This window comes from Lissotriton helveticus, chromosome 4_1 (assembly GCF_964261635.1).
Source record: "Lissotriton helveticus chromosome 4_1, aLisHel1.1, whole genome shotgun sequence".
Classification (NCBI taxonomy): Eukaryota; Metazoa; Chordata; class Amphibia; order Caudata; family Salamandridae; genus Lissotriton; species Lissotriton helveticus.
The window spans coordinates 1,630,003,405-1,630,028,166 of record NC_136063.1 but is presented as its reverse complement, the minus strand read 5'-3'; the positions used below and the strand labels follow the sequence as shown (position 1 = coordinate 1,630,028,166).

General features: G+C 43.6%; 1 protein-coding gene across 1 annotated transcript in view; it reads left to right on the top strand.

Annotated features, from left to right (window-relative positions):
• The window catches only part of ITGA9 (integrin subunit alpha 9), a 913,294-nt gene that overhangs the window by 809,575 nt on the left and 78,957 nt on the right, over positions 1 to 24,762 (top strand). Inside the window, exons 24-25 of the mRNA XM_078688268.1 lie at positions 8,007 to 8,132; positions 23,200 to 23,319. Coding sequence (XP_078544394.1) covers positions 8,007 to 8,132; positions 23,200 to 23,319 — 246 coding nt within the window. The remainder of the gene's footprint in view (positions 1 to 8,006; positions 8,133 to 23,199; positions 23,320 to 24,762) is intronic.

The window sequence follows — 24,762 nt, the reverse complement described above, 5'->3', positions numbered from 1 at the left end:
CCCCGTCCGACTCCGAGAGACTAGGCAGCGCAAGGTCGCGAAGTAACAAGCACGAGTCCTCCTCCGGGAGGCCCGAAACCGGGGCATACACGACCCGAAAGTGCTGAGCAAACACCTCAACTATCTCCACCGGGTCCACGACTCGCACTCCATCATCTCTCTCAATCACTGGCACCACACGATTCAATCTGTCTCTCCTGTCCAGCCACGCAAGCAATTTCCCGGCCTTATCACCCACATCATACAGTCGCCCTTGCTGCATGCGATGCATCGCCTCAGCAGCGGCAGTCACAAGTGCCCTGTATTCAGTTTGCTTAAGAGCCAAAACATGCAGAATCTCAGGCGTCACTCCAGCCTCCAATCGCCCCTCAAGCACCGCAATCTCAGATTCCAAACTCACCACCTCCTCTCGGTTGCGCCGTTTCTCATCGGCCACAAGGGACAAGGTCTGACCTCGGATCACCGTCTTATAAGCCTCCCACAATGAAACCGGGGAGGAGACAGAACCCTCATTTTCTGCAAAGTAATAGTCCACACATTTGACCACCTCGGATCTGAGTCTAGGGTTCTGGAAATGCCACGGATTGATCGGGGCGATACGGCCCCCCGTCCCCAAACACACGTCTAAGTGAAACCAGATCGGGGCATTGTCCGAGATCCCCCTAGCCAAATGTCTGATTTCACGCACCGAGGTCAACTGCACCATAGGCACGACAATATAATCAAGTCTCGAGAGACTCCCGTGAGCCCCGGAATGAAAGGTATACTGAAGTTGGCCAGGGTGCAGCTGCCTCCAACAATCGGCCAACCCAAAGGCATCAAGAAATTTCCCCAACCACAACTGCGATGCAGGGAGGAGCCGGGGGGGGGCTACGATCACTCTCACCATTTGCCACGGAATTGAAATCGCCACCCAGCACAAGCAAGCCTTCGGGCAGGCCCAGAATGACCTCGCCCAAGTCAGCGAATGTGGTAGACTGCAGCCCAGGCGGGACATAAATAGACAGTATGGAGATCAATTTCCCCTCCCACCTCCCGGTAATGCCAGCATAGCGGCCCCTATCATCCAACAGTGTGGTGTCCACCTCCAAGGGAAGGGAATTCCTGACCAGGATATCAGCCCCCCTCGACCCCGAGGTGAAGCCGGAGTGCGCCACCAAACGGTAGCCTCTCCTGTGCAGAGCGTGGCATGCGTTGGCCACCAAATGGGTCTCCTGAAGCAGGACCACATCCGGGGAGCACCTCTTCAAATATTGCAGCACAATCCCACGTTTTATCCTGTCCCCAAGGCCATTAACATTCCAGCTCAAAACCCTAAGCCCCCTACCCCCCATCCCTGAAGCAAACCGACCGCACCCCCCACCTCGAAACAGGCAAGTGAAAGCAAGTGAGAAACAGAGCACAGCCTCGAAACAAACAAGAAGAAAAAAGGCCCCCCCACCCCCAAGGAACCCAACAGTGTCGAACCCCCCACCCTGCACCCCTGCGGTAGACCCAAAAGCCACCCCAACTTGCAGTGTGCCTGTCGCCCCATTAAACTAACCTACAGAAAGAGAGAAAGAAATCCCCAGAGGAGGAAGACCCCTCAGACCCCCCCCCCACACCCCCGGGTAGACACATAATACTCAAAACACAGTCCGGCAGCCCCTGCGATGTAGTCCGGCTCCCAACGTAGACTCACTGCTCCTGGTCCTCCACGCCTCCCTCGGCCCCTCTCGAATCTTCCGGGCCCTCGGTACGCTCCGGTAAAGTGTCCAACCAGTCACTCACCACCTCAGGGCGGTCAAAGAAAAAGGCACGCTCAGCATGTTCGATCCTCAGGCGGGCCGGGAAAAGCATGGCATATTTCAGTCCCAGGTCCCTGAGGCGCCTCTTCACGCCCGTAAAGCCCATCCTCTGTTTCTGAACAGCTTGCGTGAAGTCTGGATAGAAACTTATGGAAGCGTTCTCAAATTTAACGGGCCCAGTGGTTCGCGATGCTTGCAGGATAGCGTCCCTATCGCGAAAGTTAAATAGTCTAGCTATAATGGGCCGTGGAGCGGCACCCAGCTTCGGCTTGCCTCCCGGAACACGATGGGCCCTTTCGACCGCAAAAAATTTACTTAGGCCCTTCGCCGCCAGATGCTTCAAAACAAGGTCCTCCACCAGGACATCAACAGGCATATCAGCAGAAGTCTCCGGGACACCAACGATGCGGACGTTGTTGCGCCTGGCCCGGCCCTCAAAATCCTCCAACCGATTGGCAAACAGGTCACAAGTGGTCCGGAGATTACGGACCGTGGTCTGGAGGTCCGAGACATCCGTGGTCAGACTAGCGGTCTTAAGATCAAGAGATTTGACACGCTCGTTTGTTTTCCCAAGGTCCGCTCTGATGAGAGAAACATCAACCGCCACCGTGTCTATTTTAGCAGCCAGGGTTTCATACTGCTGGCCCATGCTGGATTGAATACTCGCAATGGCGCCCATCACGTCCTTCAGAGTAGGCTCCGCGTCATCAGGAGCACCTTCCCCAACTTCCTCCAGGGCACCACTCGATCTGCCCGGGGAGCCCTTAGGTCGAGTAAAGCGATCAATGGTCTGAGATTGGGTGGCCCCCCCTCGGGACGAACCTCTTGCGCCGCGTTTCTCGACCACTGTCCTGCCCGTCATGACCGGGGAGAAACTCCAACTGGAATTGCAAAACTCGGACAAAACAACCTCCGTCGTGGCAGGCGCCGAAGTGCGAGTGAATAGGTGCACAGCACAAGCACCAGGCTGGCAGTAGCAGAGTAAGAACTCCAATCGGGAAGTGGGCTGGCACGAAGAGCAGAAACGAAACCGAAAGTACACCAGGGGCAGCGGGCGTGGCCCACCAGCCGTTGTTGTTCAATTGCCACCTGGGTACCTCGGGGACTTGAGCCCCCGGTTGGCATACGTGGTAGGCCTCAAAGTTCAGGGCGCAGTAAGTTCAGCGTGCGACGGCCAAAACAAGTCACGAAAAGAGCGCTGGCATCAGCAGGGCGTCAATAAAAAACATCCGTCGTCAGAATCAGGATAGATGACAGGATAGTCGCCGGAGGTGGAAGGGGTCCCGGGAGCTCTTAGCTCACGCGTCCATCTTGGAATCGCGCGAAGCTCCTCCTCCGAGAAACCAAATGTTATAGTAAATCTGCTTTCAGTAATCAATGACCTCACAAACCAAGACACATGACCTCTTCAATGGGCTTACAATACATAAACTCAAACCAGCTAAACCCAAATGGATCCATAGTAGACTCAAAGGTTCCTCGTAATCTTAACGTCGTAGGTCCTCTTGAGTCAGACTCATTTTCATTAAATAATATGATTAACCATGTAGATTCAGATAATCATATTCCCTGCGTCCTAGAGTGCTAGAGATGAGCACAGGCCAGACACAAGTTGCCAAGATATCTATCACACGTCTTGTCAATGGCTGAGAAAACTCAGACTCAAATTGACCTTTCTCCTTCTGTCCAATAACGAAACCAGGGAAGACGGTTGAACAGTACATCACACCATCCTACTGGATCTACACCTGAAAATAGAATAAGAATTATTTTAAATCCATGTCATAACTGTCCATTTCTGACTACAAGGCCCCACGCTTGGCTATATTGTTCACATGTATTTTTATAGCAGCCTGTTCCCATCTGCTAAAAGAGTGCAGGTGGGATTCCCACTCTGTGTTTTTTTTCTGCATCCATTATGGAAGAATGATCGCTGCAGCTTGGGCTGGTCTTCTGCCCATATCCTTCAGTTGAGCCTTCTATTCATCCAAACCTATGAAAAAAATATAGTCATCATTATATCAATCAGCATTTGTAAAGCGCATTAATCACCACAAGGGTATCTAAGCACTGTGTGGGAGGGGGGAGCTACTTGAACATCCAGGTCTTGAGGCCGCTCATGAATTCGGCGCGGGAGGCAGATGTTCGGAGATGAATGTGGAGGTCGTTCCAGGCTTTAGCGGCTAGGTGGGAGAAGGCGCGTCCTCTGGCTCGAGTGCGCTGGATTCGAGGGATAGTGGTGAGGGCCATGGAGGCCGAATGCAGGTGTCTGGTGGGATGGTGAATAGTGAGGTGGTTGTTCGGGTATTCAGGTCCTGAGTTGTGGACAGCTTTGTAGGCACGTGTAAGCCGTTTGAAGTGGTATCTCTTCAGTGCAGGGTGCCGAGGTGGCGGGTGATGTGGGATCGTCTTGGTAGATCCAGGATGATTCTTGCTGCTGTGTTCTGTATGGTTTGGAGGTGTTTGAGGCAGGAGGGTGTTGGTTCCTGCGTAGAGGGCATTCCCGTAGTCAAGACAGCTGGTGGTCAGGACTTGTGTGTCCTGGTGTCTTTTGGGATACATCTGAAGATTTTATGGAGCATTCTGAGGGTGTTTAAGCAGGTGGATGCCATCGAGTTGAGATGATGTTCAGATTGTGGCTGGGAACGATGGGTGCTAGTGGCGTCATGTAGGTATTGAACAGTGTAGGGCTCAGTGAGGAGCTTTGGGGAATGCCGCATATAATGCTGTTGGGGTCGGAGATATAGGGAGGGAGGAGGACCTACTGGGTGAGGCCGGTGAGGAAGGAGGATAGTAGTTTGAGTGCGTTGCCAGAGATGCCAAGGTGGTGAAATCTTTGGATGAGGAGGTGGTGGGAGACTGTGTCAAAGGTTGCTGACAAGTCAAGGAGGATCAGGGCTGCTGATTTGCCGCAGTCCCTGATGTTTTTACTGCACTAGAATATGTTTGAGTTTGTATCTTTTTGGCAAGTGGCACGCTACTCCGGGACCCATAGAGGATTAGTGTTGAATTAGTATAGTGAAACATGCAAGTACATTTTAAGTGGTGGATAGGTTAGTCACTTATTTGGATTTGGAATGATAGCAGAAGGATAGAGGAGGGAAAAGGTTTGTATTTGTGTTTTTTGATTATGTGCCTGTTTCTGCAAGCATTTAAAATGTGCACAAAAAAGACATTTGGTTTTACAGAATCATTCCTGCACCTGATAAGGACTTGAGTAAGGCGGTAAAGTAATGAGGGCCTAGTTCTGGCAGAATCATATATCTCTTTTATTAATATCCTAGTAGATAAGCGTTGCCCTCTATCTCGTGAAGTAAGGATTCTACAATGCTTGGAAATCAGGATTCCTTCATTTATAGGCCTAATTCCTGGTAGTCTAATACGGATACTTTAATGAAGCATATGTGTTCGATTTAAGCCTTATGCAGAACATTTTATGACTAGTGACTCAACCCTACATAACTTCCCGGCTCGGGGGAGCAAGCAGGATCTGAGGATCTTTGACTTGGGAAACCAATCGACTCCTCATTAGCGAATCACTTTCTCTCCATCAAAGGATGAAAGTACTATCCTCAGGGCCGGACTGGCTACCGGGCAGTTGTGTTTGCTGCCGAGCTAGGGGCTAATTTCTCTGTGGTGGGGGCTTATTTCGTTGATGGGGACCTGCGTGCGATTTGAAATAAAAAAAGCAAAACAAATTTCTTTTTGCACACGCAGGTCCCCATCAACGAAATTAGCCCCCAGCACGGCAGCACACACAACTGCCCGGTAGCCAGTCAGGCCCTGACTATCCTAGTGTGGGTATGTTGGTAGTACTTTGTAAAACAATCATTAGCAAAGCTAATAGGTCTTGACCATGAGACCTATAGGCTTTGCCAATGTTTTTTAGCCATGCTGTGCAGCATTGCGGTTGCAGTACAGAATGGCTAAAAAACAAAAAGATGCGTGCACCTAGAAGAGAACACTGCCTTTTTTCTTTTTTTTTGCTGATCTGCGGTGGATTGGTAAATTTAAAAATGAGTTTTTAAAAGCAGCACAAAAACTCTTTATAAACAAACTTTAAAATTGACCGAAAGCGCTGGTTGTGGGATCATGTTGTGGAAGGGGTGCGCGTCAAGCAACACAGTGGGCCAGGGAAGATGCAACACAGCTGGTGGGAGGAGAAGCAAATTGAGGGAGAAAACACGGGGCACTAGTAGAAACATTCAGGCAAAAAAGAACAGCATGGAGCTCAGGAAGAAGCACATGGACACCAGAGAGCAACACAAGTATGGGTGTAGGAGAGAGGAAAATGGATGGGTGAAAAAAGCACATGAGAGACAGAGATGGAAAGCACATGCACTCTCATGGAGTGGATAAACAAAAGGATAAAAGAGAGCTAGCAAAGGGTGATATGTTTCCCTGGTCTCTGTAGAGAAATCAGAAGTGTCTGTGGGCTTTGCATGAATTTTACAGTATGAGTTGAATCATCAGGACGCAATATGTCATCAGGATCTGATGTGATCATGTAGCTCTATGTTGGGTTGTTGAGTGTATCTGTGCCTAACCCCATATGCTAATGCAGCCTCATATAACAAGAATGTTGACCTTTGCGAAGGTTTCTAATTTTTAAAGATGTCCACAACATTGGCTTCATATATTTCTCATAAACATGAATTGTTTTTTTAAAATTTTGAAATCTTAGGCTTTAGTTTGGTCTCCTATTCTTATGTATTGAATACTGAAAACGACCATTAAAGTAGCTTTCTATCAGGATTTTGTTTTGTTTTCATGTTACTACTTTGCAAAGACAAGTAACTAATTGCACAGTGTTAGACCCTGTTCAGGGGTCCACAGGGTAGAAGCTACACCCATGGTGGGTAAGGTTGTTTGCCGCTGGTGTGCTGGGGTCTGTCCTTGATTCTAAGCGTTTACAGCCTCTGCGGTGCCCTCTACCTGTACTAGGAGCTTTTCTAGTCTGCATGAATCTTCTACCCTAGCAAGGCATCGGTATAGATAAGGCACATGTGCTTTTCACTGTACTGTTTGCTAAATACTCATAGGGCTTAGAGCATCCTATAAGCCCTATCTTGGCCTCTTATGCCCAAGCACCACAAAGTTAATTCATAGTAGTTATCAGGTGCTACATGATCAAACACATTTTGAAATTGTTTAGAGGCACACATTCATTATTACACATCTGAATGAGAAATGTAATGGTACATAAAGGTAAATTAGCGAGACGAGAGTATCTGTGAAGAGAAAAAAGATATATTCATTTTTGTTTAAAATTTTCAATAGTGCCCAGTTACCAAATTGTGTGTACTTCTGGGTAAACAATCACATGTCAATCAACCAGTTAGGTGATACAGCTTAGAAATCACCAGGGAGAATTTACGCTAGTACGAAAGAAAGTTCCAAATGGATGTGCAGTTCATCTTCGGGATGAGGTCGGTGGCCTCATCCCGAAGATGCATAAAAAAAACTGAGAGAAGCCGAACATTTTAAATGTGATTTTGGAGTTGTATACATACTGTGTTAATGTGCAAGATGTTTTGTAGTGAGTAAAACTCAATACAATCAAATATATTTTGTATTATTCATTTGTGTTCTGCTGATATTTGGGCGCGAAAAGCCATAGCATGTGCAACATTGTTGGTACCTGTGTCTGAGCAAGGCTAGTTCTATTGGCATTTCAGCCAAAACTGACATAAAGCTCTCAGGCAGCACTGGGAATCTCAGCACTTCTTAGTGCTAATCTCAACTAAAGGGACACCGGCTTTCACGGTGCTTTAGCCTGCTGCTAGGCAATTGGCTGGGGTTTTGTATTTTACCACCAATGCGGGACATACAGATACCACAAGAGGTGCCTTGCCCTGCCCTGTGAGCTATTACCAGTATAGTAATATGTCACATCAATAACACTAACCATGTTGAAGTGGAGTACTACGTCTAGATCAAACCATAAAATGGGGCTATGGTAGCTCCTAATGTATTAAGAAGAACTAAATCAGTGATGAAAGGAGCAAAAAAGTAATAGAAGTAGTTCAAAAATGGTTTGAAAATATCCCTTATTAAAGACATTTTCAAATAGCTAACCTAGGTTTTTGGATATTATTTTCCCTTGCAGCTCTTTATTTTATAAAGTATGCATATGGAGCACACTTCACTTCAAAACATAAACACTCTGACCAGGGTTTGAACAAGCCAATAATCTTTATTTAATACCTCTCTTATTAGGTTGGTCAAGAAAAAGGCAACTGCTCTTTCCAGAAGAACCCGTCTCCATGCGTCATTCCTCAAGAAAAGGAGAGCATCTTTCACACAATATTTGCCTTCTTTACGAAATCTGGCAGAAAAGTGTTGGTACGTAAGCACCTCATGTTAGATTTCTTTGCATGTCTTCAAAATAGAACTTGAAAAATGAGTGAATTTGCAATTGCTAAAAGTAAATGATATATTTCTGTGAATACGAGACAAAACTCATTATGCTCCTAGGTCTAACTCCACCAGTGTTCATTTCACATGATATTACTATATCTTTCATGTAGATGATTTCTCGCTCTTTTTGACATGTATTAGAAATTGATGCCCTATTTTGATATTTACCCATTGTGATTGATATCACTGTTTTTACTTTCCTGTTTTAATGACTTCCAGTTGAGACATCGTTGATTGTTGCGCTATTTTGATATTTGACACTTCTTCGACTTACCTTTTTCTGAGAATATGTGCTCTGTCATAGCCCTTTCCTCTTCTTCCCCCTTCATCTTGGCATCATGTATTATATCTCTGACCTCCCTCATCTGACAAAACAACTAGAACACCGGTGGATAGCGACTTCCCATGCTGTGGCTGAAATCTGCATCCTCTGGGACCTGAGGCAGTCCACGCCGCTTACAGCTAACGAACAGAGGATAGAACTTCATAGGGTGGCTATTCATGACCATACTACCTCTAATAATAATTATAAACTTGACACCTTTAATGCAATTTGGGGCCCTTACCTTGTGATGGGTCAGACCATTCTGGTGTGAGAAAGTACAAGCCCAGTCCCTGCTTCGCATAGCTACTGTCCCACCCCATTCTGCCCGCATTACACGACCTTCGCTGACACCAGCCGACTCCCAGTATTATAGCCGTGTCCCTTTCCTCCGTGTCCCAACCAACAGGTTAGATTGCAGCTTGCTTGTCTCCTTTTCCTCGGCTCCTATACTCTCCCCCCTCCCCCTCTTTTTTCACCCCAACTCGCCCCTCCCATCCTTTACTCAGTATTTGTGCTGATGACCCCCAGTTCTACCTGTTACCCGTTATTCAAGCCATCTAGTTGTTCGGCTCTGTGTTTTCTTTAGCTGCAGTACTTAGTTGTTGAGCTTGCCTTTAAATCACTATGGATATAGTGCTAATGGCCCGAAATTGTAGAAGTGTCTTACTTGAACTCGGAATCAGGAACCTCGATTATGCATCTCTTACATGACACAGAACTTTTGAAACTCAGTAAACAATGAATTTAAAAAAGTAAAACTAAAGGAATGCATCACACCAAAAACATCAGCTAAAATATTTTCTTTTTATGAAACCGAGAATACAATGGAAAAAATAAAGAAGCAATCATCCACCAACCTGTTCCAAAGTGAGCTCCAAACCTGTAACGACAAGGCGGGATGTTGTATATGTTATGTTATATGTTACCGAGATTGGGGAGGCAGCCAAGAATTATACTATGCAAACACCAACATGCTCCATACCCAGTGTGAGCTGCAACCCTGTAACGAAAAGGCGTGATGTGTATATGTTATATGTCTGTATTGTTGGACAAAAACTTTTCTAATAAAAAAATACATTGAAATTTAAAAAAAAGAAAAGAAAATATGGGCAAATAAAGTATATTTTCTGTATGTTTGGAAGTAATAAAGAAGCAGTTTACTTGTCAAAAAAAAAATCTTCCTCAAGATAAGCAGAGAGCTGTGAGGAACAAATTAAATATAAATGAGCTCTCATACTTCAGAAAGAACATGAACGCAATAATAAAGAGAAGTTATAGAAATGGAGTAGTTTCTACGAACAATTTCTTCAAACATTCTTAGTAGAGTACTTGAGAATTAATAGAGATAACTAAAGCCAGATGCATGAATATAACAATAAAGCTGAGCTAATCCTGGAATTCTTAACATGTAAGCAAGAAGCGGATATAATTGCTCTACTTAATGAAACTGTCAAGTAAAAGAAGTGCATAAAAATCCGTGACATGGTGTCGGTCTTTGAGAACCTTTGTCAGGAAGAACTCAGACAAAGTAGCAGCTAAACTCACATCAGATGGTATGGATTCTAAATCAAATACGACCATACCTGGATCTCCATACCTCATACAGAATACATTATGATTTCTGTAACCCTCAAAGAAATACAATACTTAGGGCCTAATCAGACCGCTGTAGCCACAGTGGCAGTACGAGCACCGCCGCACTGGTGGTCCGACCCCTCTATTACAAGTTGGGTGGTCGGACCACCGTGGGACCACCGCAACTGCCAGGCATAATACGAGGAATACAAGGAAATAAAGGTGGCCCTTCAAGACCCCCTGTTGCTTCTGGACCATGAGGTGCATGCAGGGGGCACATATTGTGCCCCCTGTGTGCATGCATCCTAGTTCCTGCATGGCATGGACTGCACTAGTCCATGCCGTGCAGGAACTGCATTTGATGCTCCCATTGCAGTGCCTTTTTCATAGGGGCCACCCTGGGACTGCCAAAGAACCGCCCGCCAGAGTCTAAAAAGTCGTAATGTGGAGGGCAGTGTCGGTACGGTTGGTGGCCCGGATGGTGGCCCGCTCCAAGACCACAAAAGTCGTAATTAGGCCCTAAATCTTAATGTAATGGTACAAATCAAGGTTTCTGCAGTATATGCAATACACTTATAAAGTAATGCAATTTTTTAAATAATCTCTGACATATGTTGTTAGGTTTGTTTCAGACAGTTATTTGAAGATCACTAAGTACTTTAAGTCGTAAGTGCCCTATCACTGTGCTCAACTCATGGAGAGGATATGGCCTAACGGCTAGGGAGGTTGATCTCAAATCTGGGGAACCGGCTTCGAGACTCTACAACAAAGCTCAAACCCCTGTGATTCTGGACAAATCATTTAATCTCCCCATGCCTAACAAAAAGAAAAAAGGAATGTGTCCTTGTGTAATGCAACTGGTGCTCATGTAAAGCGCTTGATGCCCAATACCTTCTGGTCAAGTTTGCGCTACATAAAACTCTGGGAAAAAAAAGTTTACGCAGACTCAAAGATGCTAATTAACCAGCTTTCAATAATTCCTTCAGATAGTCATTGCAATCAGCAGGGTTTTATTTCTCAGAAAAAGATCTCCCATCATGCAGTTGAAACTATCATAAACCAAGATTATGCATGTGCATTTCTTCATTGTATTGTTGCGCATGATGTAGGTAGAGAAGACACCGAATTGGGCAACAGAGACCCTTTTGTCAGCTATTCTTAAAACATTTGTTTTTCTAAGGTATTAACTGTTTACATCCAAGATCTAGATCACAAAAACTTTTTTTGTAGTTTTTTAGGTCAGGTCAGCTGTTTTTCCATTGATAGGCTTTACTTGTTAAGCCATGTACATAGATTTGTTTTAGCAGCATTTGATTTTGTTGGTGGTAAAAGCTGATGGGGGTATTTGAATTTTAGGCTAAATGTCAGGATTTATAAATTTCAAACTTTCATTATCTACATGGGTGACAGAAAGTAGCATGTCCACTGATAGTAGTTTCTCAATATCATGCTCAAGTCAGATCCACCACTTTATGTTTTAAATTTTCCATGCCCTGGATAATATATTCAATGTCACTCCATAACACCTTACAATGGGTTGATAATCTACTTAAATTGCTGTCCCTTCTTCTGCTACATTAATGAAGTTCTGTTCTCAATAATACTAAAGTTCTGTATTCTTCTTCAGCCCAATTCAATTGGCACGCCCAAGAATGTCACTAAGATGCTCAATTTAATTACCACAAAACTCCATGCTGACCTGCTGTAAGAAAGTAACACACATACTTTTTAGCAGAGGCTGGGCACTTCTAAATCTCCATTTTTTATTTTATACTTCTCTAATACTCTTCTGCAAAACTATATTTCTCTTTAGAATACATAGATATATTCAGAAGTCACAATAAAAGCTACCTTATGCACAATGGTTTTTTACTATGACAACTTTCACTTTTGAAAAAAAATTCTCTAAAATCAATGATTTCAGGCTCCTTCATATTTTTCATGTTTTTTCATTTTAGCCTCCGCCAACCAGGCTTCCTTGTATTCAGATACGGTCTAGCATAGCTTTTATACTGGAAAGGTACCCATCCAGTACAAAATACTTTGCCTAGATAAACTTTAAAACCTTTCCCATTTTGGATATGTGCTGTACAGTGCAGTATATGAGAAGGCACCACAAATAGACTAATGAAAATATGGGTATTTCGGCGAACTATGGGAAACCTGTTACTTTTCCTAATTGTGCACTTACCAAAAAAAATATGTTCGTATAGACAATAGACAAGTCTAAAAGCAATGTTAACCTAAATATGTTGTCCAACTATTATAGTTGGGGGACTTAGAAGCAGTGTAGTGATTCCCCATATTACACCTCGAAGAGTCCTACAAAACCACACGATAAAAATAACATATACATCTGTGGCGTATTATTTCTGCAGAATGGTGGCAATGTTTCCCAGTAAAATGGACAGATGATTGATACTCGACAAGCCAGAAAGTGGTTTGGGCTTCATCGAGTTTGAAAAGCACTATACATGTTCTTCGATCGAAAACATTAAGACACAATGAGCCATTTCCAATTAAAGGCCTCTAAGGCATTGTGGTGGGTGTTTATGGACACATTTGAAATGTTTCTACTTTGATGAAATTGTTTTTCACAGACAAGAACTTTTTTTCGGCTGTGTATGGAACTGTTGCAATATCTCTAGCTTTGGATACTGGCCCAGCTCTTACTACCCAGGGCTAATATATTGTGGCAAGAGCGTTGTATTTGACCATTTGCCTGCTGTCCACACGTCCATTGAATTGGATGATAATCAAAAAGAAAAGACAGAGATTAAATGATGAAACTGTGAAATTATTTATATTCATTTTATGGCAATGAAAGATGTGTGAAGAGCTTTCCAAAAGCATTTATTTAGCACTTTATAATTTTTTCTAATCTTACTGAGAAAATGTTCATCTTATAATACAAGTGTGTATTTCCACTATAAGGAAAGGCATGTGCCCTGTTTTATTATTCGAACTATGGCCTAGGTGTATCTCCAATCAAATCCATGAAAAACAAGCAATGTCTTCTACCACTGTTCAACGCCATTGTATACTAAAAAGAAATCTACTGGGGCCAATTCATGCAAAAAAATTGAAAAGTATGTGCAGAGGTTTGATCTCCACCGAATGTATTTTTACATTTTTTTCTTATTTACAAAATTTCCCTGTGGTATCCTTGGAAAGCTGCGCCAGGCACATAATTCCCAGTTTACTACTGGGAATGTCATGTGACATGTTCTATGAGGTCATATTCCTCATCCATACATTTACATATCAGTTTTTAATTTTCCATTGGGAAAACATTTTCTAATTGAGAAAGCTCTAACTTTGCACCCCAGCAAATACATGGGTGCTCTACTACCCTTTCCATCCTTAAATGAGGGTTTCCACCGCCCTTTGCTGGAGTACATCTCTGACCTTTTTCTCAGTGGAAAGAGGTTGCTTTGTTGCACTGAATTTTGGGAATGCCTCCCAACATACATTACATTTTTGTGAGTCTTCCCTTTTTTCAATCGACCAGCCATATTTAGTACACAAACATCCTGTCTAGCCAATTATTATTTTGACATTTTCATCTACATGCTAAACTCAAAAGAAATTGTGATAGCTATGGAATAAATACACAAGGTTTTAAAGTGGTCATAACATTTCTTTTGAGATTACATGTAGATAAAAAAATACCCAAAAATATACCAAAGATTCAAGCATAACTAATAATAAAGCAGAAATGTCTATAATACCATCGTCCTAAAACCGTTAACATCCAAAGAAAAGAAAATGGAACAATACATTCAGCAGGTAAAACACATCAAAAAGCTAAAGCGATTCAAACCAGACCTTTAGGAGCTTTCTAAATTACAGAAACCACATCTCAAAGCCAATATGGTTAAGACTAGGTGTGGGCGGAACTTGCGAAGTTTCATTACATAAATACTCAGAGATTCCGCAGAGTTCTGCAAGTGGCAGGATTTCAGCACATCACTCTGATTTTAAGCGATTGGAACTTGTTCCAAGCTGTAAAATCAGCGCAAATGGCACCATGCGCAACGTCAGATGGCACTGCTTTTTTCTGCCGCTCGAGTAGATTTTCTACTTGAGCAGCAGCATTCTCAATATGAACTATAGCGACTTGCTGCAACCACCCGCATTGAGAAATCACGCTAGGACTCGTCCTAGAGCTCAATTTTTCTTGCTCGCCAACTTAACATTGGTGAGCTGCATGCGAGAAAAACTGCACCATGTGGCGGTTCATGGAGTTTTTCCAGAGTTCCGCGCTCCAGGTGGAGCGCAGAGTGGACACAACTCTGTAAACTCTACTAGCGGAGCAGAGTTTACTGGTCATCCCTAGTTAAGACTGGGTTTTGTGCAACATCAGAGTTGGCATAACATTCTTCTTCAAACTAAGATGATACCAAAGAGAAAATAGTCTCCATTTGACGGATGCATGTACTGTTTTGGATCCACATCCACTCATTGTATCTTTGAGGAAGGCATGCTTTACATTTTTGCCCATATGTTACACACCGCCACAGCAGAACATTAGTGATCAACTGGGTGGATGTTGGTCAGGTGAAATTTGAAGCCCAGGCCTATTTAATTTAAAGAACTCTTACGATGTGCTAATGTCATGTATTGGAGCATAGATTTGAGTTTTGACATTCCCTGCAATGGGGGCTCTGACTTTGGTCACTAATGCTCTATACCTCTCAGACTAAAGGGCAATACCTTTATTGTGAGAGACTCGTTGAGGATGCATGGATCTTGGATCATGCAGGGAGTGGATAATGGTTGTCATAATGCTGTTCTCGCATACATCAAAAGCTGATTTGGTAGCCTTGTTTACCTTGCTCTACCAAACTTAAAATGCAAAGGTTCTATGATTTATCTTAGCTTTGCTGTTCTGCTTTTCTTACTCTAGGGCTTAAATACAGGTACAGTTCTTGTAACATGACACACCTCACTACCCAGCCCGCCTTCAGTCAGCAAAAGCCATGCCTGTGGGGTGTGGGCCAGCACATCCACGAGTCTCGCTTTAGCATCTGCATTATTAGCAGCAGCAACTGTGAAGGCTCTGCATTTAACAATAATCTGATTTTTTCCCATTCAAAATGTATTCTCAAATTAGTGATGATTCCTGAATCCCGACAGACTCATAGCATTATATTTGTATAGTTCATGTGCTGTATGAAATTAATGAAATGTAATTTATAAAGTCCGCCGCTACTTCACCAGCAGTGTCCTGGCACTCCAAAGCTTGTAAAATGGAAAGATAGAGTTTGCTAAAAAATAAAAGATTTTAACGAAGCTTTATAGGCTGGGAATTTTAGGAAGTACGTTCCAGTTTTTTGCTGTCAAATAAGCAAATGAACGTCCCTCCAGCCTCTCCTTTTGTGTCTTAGGGATACATACTAAACCGTGGTTGGAGGAATGTAGAGCTCTGCTTGGGACCCACTCTTTAAATCTCCTTGGTAGATATAGAGGGCCAGAAATATTTAGGTGATGCAGCTGCTACCTTTGCAGGTAAGATCGGTGGGGCCGGGTGGAAGGGGATTTCGATGGACGATGACGAGGGAAAAATAAATAAATAAATAATTTTCCCTCGTCATCGTCTGTCGAAATGGCGTGATTTTAGTTCAATTGTTGTTTGTTCAGTATGACCAGGTTGCAAGGCTGTCTTTGGTGCTTAGATGTTAAGGGCCGTATGTACACATATTAGAAGTAGTGATTACCTATTTGCGATTTTCTGTAAATCACAATTATGAAATTGCTTTTCCTAATGTATGAAGCACATTGAGTTTCATTGAGTGATTCCTAATAGGGTTACAAATAGACCTACTTGAATATTAATAAGGTAGATCGCAGTCCGTGATTCATTAGGAATTGCTGCCATCACAGGGATGGTTGCCTGCTAGGGTCGTGTGTAACCAACATCCGGAATGCCACCATCTCTGGGACTGCTTTTTGATAAAGCAATTTATTTTAAAGGAAAATTATTGTTTTGCAGGCATAAATTTGGTTGCAAAACATTCCTGCATAACACTCTTTCCAAATACCAAATAGTTCAACACAAATTGTGATTCTGTAACGTTACTGAATCGCAATTTGTGTTTGGTACATATGAAAAAGCATTTTTGGAGTCAGAAACTTCCCAATTCTACGAATCTGGTCAGTTCAAAGCATATGGGCTGCAGACCACACACTATTGCATAGATCACCGTCTGGTGGTGGGCCCGGATGATTACACTTTGTTTTTCCTGGAAGAGTCTTTGTCTGTCAGATGACTCCTCCTGTATATCGTAGTGCGCATGGGCATTGACTCCATCTTAAGATTGTTTTTTTCCGCCATCGGGCTCGGATGTGTTCATTGTTCGGTCCCGTTACCGATCTCTTTTCAACTTCTAGAACTTCATCATACCATCGGTATTGTCTTCAACAGTCATTTCAGTTACCAGCGTCGAAGAAAGGCTTGCGCTTCTCGATTCGAAGCATATGGGCTGCAGACCACACACTATTGCATAGATCACCGTCTGGTGGTGGGCCCGGATGATTATACTTTGTTTTTCCTGGAAGAGTCTTTGTCTGTCAGATGACTCCTCCTGTAGATCGTAGTGCGCATGGGCATTGACTCCATCTTAAGATTGTTTTTTTCCGCCATCGGGCTCGGATGTGTTCATTGTTCGGTCCCGTTACCGATCTCTTTTCAACTTCTAGAACTTCATCATACCATCGGTATTGTCTTCAACAGTCATTTCAGTTACCAGCATCGAAGAAAGGCTTGCGCTTCTCGATTCCAGCGTTCGTCGGGGCCGTCAGGCCCAACTGCGCCACTGGGCCTTTGGCTCATGGAAAGAACACCTTTCAAGAAGTGCCCTCAGTGTGGACACAAATTCCCTTACACTGATCTTCATGAGGTTTGAAATCTGTGCTTGTCTCCAGAGCACGAGAGTCAAGACTGTGAGGCCTGCGCTTTGTTCTGGTCCAAGAAGACCATCAGGGATCATCGAGCTCGAAGAGTCATGGCTCAGTCATCTTCATCAACACCAGACCTCATCATAGACGAGGCTCCAATAGAAGTAGGGTTCGAAGAACAGCAGCAGGACGACATCCTTTCCGAAGCGGAGGATTCAGCTTCCGGAGCCGAGCACCGATCAGAAGACGACGATCTTCTTCCAGTTGATCAACAGGTCGTGAGTACAAGCGTCGACCCTGTTCACCTTCCCATACCGGGACAGGCTTCGGTTCCACATCCGGGTGCAAACCGACCAAAACCTTCTGACGCCCCGCCTTCTGGCTCGGCAACGAAGAATAAAAAAAAACTCCAGTCGATTCGGGCTTGAGTCACTCTGTCGTCCCGACAAGCAAAAGGTCCTCAAACCAAAATTAACCCTGGCACCGATGAAGCCATTGTAGCAGAACCGGTCGAGCCGAAAATAAGCTCAGCCCCGAAAGACGTTCCCAAGTCTGCCGAACCGAAGTCCACTCCGGTTCCGAAGGTCGATGATCCCAAAAGCACTTCGGGAGCAAACATTCCGGATCCAAAGAGAGCAGATCCGAAAAAGACCAAGTCTTCGGAACCGAAACCAAAATCCGCTCCAAAGACAATAGACACTGTAAAACCTAAACATTTTGATCCCAAACAAGATAATTTGGCACCAAAAAGGATTTTGCAACAGAAGAGCTTTTCCAACCAGACCCAAAGCAAAAGAATCTTCATATTAATCCAAAAACTGGACATGTTATTACAGTGCCTGAAAAGAGGAAAATGGACTATCCTAAACCACCTCCAGTTCCTCTCCAAAAACATGCTCAAACTTCCCCTATAAGAATTCCTTCACCATTAATAGAGATACCAGTAGATATTTCTCCAGTACACTCACCATCCAGCACACATAGCATTGTACCACAGGATAATGATGATGACGAAGACAATTATTCACACGGGGTAGAAAGTGAGCATCATATAGATGACACAGATGACCCAGACAATATTCCTGGGCCATCAGATGATCCCTGGGAGGATTATAATGCACCAGATGCACCCGATCTGCCACAAGATGATGCATACCCTTCTAGACCATCTCCCCCAGATGACACTATTGGGTTTACACAGCTCATTCATAGAGCAGCCACATTTCATGGAGTAGATTTACACACAGATCCAGTGGAAGAGGATTTCCTCATGGATACACTACTGTCGTCACTTAAACCACGACCACATTACCAATACATAGTGGAGTGGTGAGACATGCACCAGAGGTATTCAATGACCCCGTCAGAGCCAGGGTAATTAACCCCAGACTGGAAAAAAAATATATAAAGCGCCTCCAACTGACCCAGCATACATCAAAGGGCAGCTGCCATTAGACTCATTGGTAGTATCAAATGCGGGAAAAAGAGCGAACTCGCAGACAACAGGGGATGCTCCACTCCCTGATAAGGAGTCTAAGCTTCTAGAAGCTTCAGGGAAATTCACCACCTCACAAGCAGCCAATGTTTGGAGAATTGCTAACACTCAGGCTTTGTTAGCAAGATGTGATCAAACTCATTATGATGAGCTAGAATCACTCATGCAACATTTACCAGAGCAATATAAGACCAGGGTCTCTGATCTAATACAAGAAGTCAAGGTTATTACAAATACCTCAATCTGCTGTGCATTAGACACTGCAGACACAGCCTCTAGAGCGATAAATACAGGAGTACTGTTGCGTAGACATGCATGGCTACGCATCTCTGGGTTCAAACCAGAAGTACAGGCCAGCATTTTAAATCAACCCTTTGACCAGAAACATCTCTTTGGTCCAACAGTTGATAGTGCATTAGAAAAGATGAAAAAAGATACAGATACAGCAAAATCTATGGGAGCTTTACAAACTCAAACCCATGGAGCGTCCTTTCGTTGCTCCTCATATAGAGACGCCTCCAAGGGAGTTTCAAACTGACAACACCTCCTCTTCTTATAAAGAGACAACCCAAACCTCACTCACCAGAGGGTATTACAGAGGAGGATATAGAGGTAACAACAATAAGGGCAGAGGCAACAACAACCGCAATGCCTCTACTCCCAAACAGTGACTTCCCTTCCATCCCCCCAGACCATTCCACTCCTGTTGGGGGGAGATTACAACAGTTCCTACCTGTCTAGAACTCCATCACCACAGACAGGTGGGTAAGACAAATAATTCAGTCAGGTTATTGCCTAGAGCTCACTTCCACTCCTCCAACAATACAACCCAGACAACGTCCCATGTCACAGGAACATCTTACACTTCTAAGACAAGAGGTTGCATCTCTATTACAAAAGAATGCAATAGAACCTGTCCCAAAACACCATCAAAACACAGGAGTTTACTCCCTATACTTTCTCATACCCAAAAAGGACGGGTCCCTCAGACCTATACTGGATCTAAGGCCCCTAAATCTGTACATACAATCCGACCATTTCCATGTGGTCACACTACAACAAGTTCTGCCGTTGTTAAAACAAGGCGACTTCCTTGCCACATTAGATCTCAAGGATGCCTACTTTCACATTCCTATTCATCAATCTCACAAAAAGTACCTTCGATTTGTACTAGAAGGTTAACATTACCAATTCAAAGTACTCCCTTTCGGAGTAACGACAGCACCTCAAGTGTTTACAAAGTGTCTAGCAGTAGTAGCAGCATACTTGAGAAGGGACAACATTCATGTCTTCCCATACCTAAATGACTGGTTAATAAAATCCAACTCATACCACCAATGTGTACAGCACACACAACAGACCATCTGCCTGTTGCACAAGCTGGGATTCACAGTAAATAAAAAGAAGTCACACCTCCAACCATCCCTATCTAAACAGTATCTAGGTGCCACAATAGATACCTCAAAAGCAATTGCATACCCCAATCTTACAAGGATACAAAGTATGCAAGCTCTGATACAACAATTCCAGCCACAACACTCACTGCCAGCTCGAGTGTTCTTGCAATTAATAGGAATGATGGCATCTTGCATTTTTATTGTACCATACGCAAGACTACAAATGCGCCCCATACAAGAGTGTTCGGCAAGTCAGTGGAATCAGGCTCAACAATAAATAACAGATATGGTGGTGGTAGACGACCGGACATATCGCTCTCTGCAGTGGTGGAACACCAAAAACATTTCCAAGGGCCGGCCGTTTATAGAGCCTGTTCCACAGGTGGTGCTAACCACAGACGCATCTCTCACAGGATGGGGAGCGCATTTACAGAAACACACAGTACAAGGTACATGGACACCACAACAAAAGTTACTCCACAAAAATCATTTGGAGTTGTTAGCGATTTTCCTAGCTCTAAAATCGTTTCAACATTACCTCTCAAGAAAGGCTGTACTAGTCCGTACTGACAATATGACGGCCATTCCCGGCTGGCACAGAGCACATGGAGGTGGGCCATTCCTCAAAACATCTTTCTGTTAGCAGAACATCTACCAGGAGTTCACAATCAAGTTGCAGATCTGTTACGTCATCAAAGACAACAGATACACGAGTGGGAACTTCATCCACAAGTTCTTCAACCATTCTTTCACAAGTGGGGACAGCCAGAGATAGATCTGTTCACCACACACTGCAACTCCAAATGCCTAAGCTTCGCCGCCAGATACCCACACACATTGTCCAAAGGCAATGCGGTATGGATGAGTTGGTCAAACAAATTTGCTTACGCTTTTCCACCTCTCCCACTAATTTTGTTAGTGGTACGCAAGCTACAGCAACATTCCCTCACATTGATTCTCATAACACCAATGTGGGCAAGACAACCTTGGTACACCACACTACTAGAGCTATCAGTAGTACCACATCAAAAATTACAACTCTCTCCACATCCATGGAGAGATCATGCATCCAGACCCAATGCAGCTCAATCTAGCGATTTGGCTCCTGAGGTCTTGAGATTTGGATACCTCAATCTTCCGTCTGATTGCATGAATGTCATTAAAGAAGCGACACGCCCCACCATTAGAGCATGCTACGCAGCCAAGTGGAAAAGGTTTGTTGTGTATTGCACAAATAACAACATTAACCCATTAGATGTTTCCATACAAAACATCACATGCTACCTACTTCATCTACAAAGATGTAATTTAGCATACTCCTCAATCAGGTTACATCTTGCTGCTATAGCAGCTTATCTTCAAAAGAGACAACATTTGTCATTGTTTAGAGTACCTGCCATCAAAGCGTTTATGGAAGGATTAAAAATAATAATTCCTCCCAGAATACCACCCTCTCCGGTATGGAATTTAAATATTGTTCTCACTAGACTTATGGGTCCTCCATTTGAACCATTACATAAGTGTGAGCTCCAGTTCCTTACATGGAAAGTTGCATTTTTAGTTGCTATTACCTCACTCAGAAGAGTAAGTGAGATTCAGGCATTAACAATTCAAGATCCATTTATACAACTACATCACAACAAAGTGGTGCTTATTTATTTATTTATTAGAAAGTTTTGTATAGCGCGAACGTGACCCTTGGGTATCAGAGCGCTTCACATATACAGATACAATACAATAGGTGGGTTAGGGATACATCTTACATATCATAACCATTCCGAGGACGAGGTAGGTAGGTTTATGGTTATGTAGTACACTGATTAATACTGAATGTGGTGGGTTAGTGTAGGATTGTAATGCGTTTTCTCATAACAATGTACAATGGCGCAGTAAATTAAACTACAACTTGCCATCGGCAAGTGCATATTCCAATATAGTTTCAGCCGGTGTCTGTCTTCAAGGTTATCATATATGATATTCTATTTGCCTTCAATACTGTAAATTGACGTACAATAACAAAATGACCAAAAGTCTTTTTCTGTGCCTTTCTCCTCCCGATTCTGGATTCTTAAAACAAACCCGAAATTCCTGCCAAAAGTCATTTCACCATTCCACCTCAACCAAACTATTGAGTTGCCAGTATTCTTTTCCCAACCACAAACAGTTGCAGAAAGAGCTCTGCACACATTAGATGTCAAAAGAGCACTCCTCTACTGCATTGACAGAACAAAACCATTTCGTAAAACAAAACAACTGTTTGTGTCCTTTTCTCCTCCACATAAAGGCAATACTATTTCAAAATCAGGCATTGCAAGGTGGATTGTTAAGTGCATTTAAATCTGTTACCAAAAAGCAAAACACACTCTATCCATTCCCCCTAGGGCTCTTTCTACCCGTACATTAGGGGCATCTATGGCATTCCTAGGATATATACCATTAGATGATATTTGTAAAGTAGCTACATGGTCTACACCGCACACATTTACAAAACACTACTGTGTAGATGTGCAGGCAAAACAACAAGATACTGTGGGCCAGGCTGTACTCAAAACATTATTTCAGACTTCTGCAATAGATACGTGTGGTCGCCGTTAAGGGAGAAAACTGCTGTGCAATCGATGCAATAGTGTGTGGTCTGCAGCCCATATGCCTCGAACGGAAAATGCTACTTACCAGTATGCATCTGCTCTTGGCATGTAGGGCTGCAGAACCACACTTGCCCACCCGCCTCCCCGGCTACCTATATCTGTTCCAGTAATATCTTTACATGGACATCCTTATCTATACTCATACAACTCCATCATTTGCCCAATGGCAAAAACAATCTGAAGATGGAGTCGATGCCCATGCGCACTACGAACTACAGGAGGAGTCATCCGATAGACAAAGACTCTTCCAGGAAAAACAAAGTGTAATCATCCGGGCCCACCACCAGATGGTGATCTATGCAATAGTGTGAGGTTTGCAGCCCTACGTGCCAAGAACAGATGCATACTGGTAAGTAGCATTTTCCTTATCTACAGCAACAATGGTAGGACTATAAGAATAATAAAGATACCTTACTTTTTCTCTTTCTTGTGGGATGTGAATTTTAACAGCGTAGAATTTTTTCAGTGTGAAACTGGAAGAGGAGCCTCACAGCCTTAGGTCTGTAAGTAACTTTTTGAATGCACTGATCCACAGTTGGCCAGTGACTTCCCCGGACTGCCGGCTGCTCATAGTCGCATTTGAAAGTAACTATTTGTTGGAACTATTAAAAGGTGTCTGATCTGATGATTTCTCTATATATGCTCTTTTTAGGAATGCGAGAAACCTGGCAAGATGTGTTTAACTATAAACTGCTATCTGGGTTCACTTGCAAAAGATGAAAGCCACAATTTGGATATTTATACCTTACTGAATACTGAGATATTAAAAAAGGTAAGCTATTTTATTGTTGTTTGGTGATCAAAATAATGTTATTTTAAAATGATGCCTCCTGTGCAAACATTTAGCTCAGTTGCCAGCATTTGTTAAAGTAGATTCTGTACTATGCAATTCGTAGCAGAATATGCTAGTGTTGCATTATCAGTCAATATAAATGTTATGATTGTGTGCTACTCACCTCTGGTGTAAATGTTAGTGCACATTGTGGTTTAAAATGAAAAATTACCAGTTAAGTTAAGAAAGTTAAACTATACAGTGATGTGTGTTTAAGAAAATGCTGGAGACTTGTAAAACAATATCATATTATATAGAGATCCACCCTTTTCCTTTAGTGTGTGCATGTTTGTGTATATATATATATATTTATTTATTTATTTTAAACATGTGCTCCCACCGTGCCATGGTTACATATGCAATGTTCGTGTATAATACAATTACAACCAATGTTATGAGTTTGTAAGATTCCTGCCTTGGGTTCCCCTGTAGATGTTGTAGGAGATCCCCTGTGTCATGTAGGTATAAGCTCAGGTTCTTTACTAAAGGTGGCAGAAAGTACATAGTTTGAAACGGGTTCCCACAGTGAACTCCTTGCAAAGATAATTGTCAACTCAGTAGGTTTGTCTGATCCTTGTGGATCTTTGGCAAGAAGTATAATGTAGGAATGAGGAGGTATTCTACTGTCAAGTATCTTGCTTCATCTAAATCAATCAAATCCATTTCATCCATTTGTTCAAATGATCTTGTAGAACATTTTTGTGTTCTTGATAGTGGGCGATTAGCTTCTTTAATGTAATGGGTTGGCTGTATTTTTAATGGGGAGAGGGCCCCCCACCTGGGTCGTTTTTGGCTCTGGGGACCACCAGTTCCCCAGGGCACGCCCTGCAAAAATAAAGGAGGGGGCGTTGTGCTGCCCCCCTCCTTGAGCCATTAATGGCCCTGGGCACTATTCTGGTGACTGCCACCTCCAGGCTCCGGCTCCCTATGACCCGAGGTGCCCACTCTCGGGACATGGTTGTTTGCTTTTGTTTGGTGGAAGCTTCGACAGCGCCCATCAAGTGGAAGCAAACTATAAGTGTGCTCTCAGCGAGCGGGAGCAGAAAATCTGCTTTCGTCTCCAGGGAGCAGAATCTTTGGTTGTTTTCCTGCCCATTGTCATGCAGGCAGGAAAACAGAAGAAAGAATTGCTCCTGCACTCATCAAGCAGCATTGTTTGCTGCTCCCTGAGTGTGGAAGCAATGTTGGATACTGCTGGAGGTGGCAGGGACCGCAAGGAAATGTATGCTCCCCCCACGGTCCCCAACAGTGCACACTGGGTGACCCACCCATCAACAAGTGGCCGGGAACAGGAGGATGGGGTACCTGGGGCCAAAATAGGAATCAACGGAGGATTTGGACAAATTTCCAAAAGTGGTCCAGTAGGGTAGCCGCTATTTGACA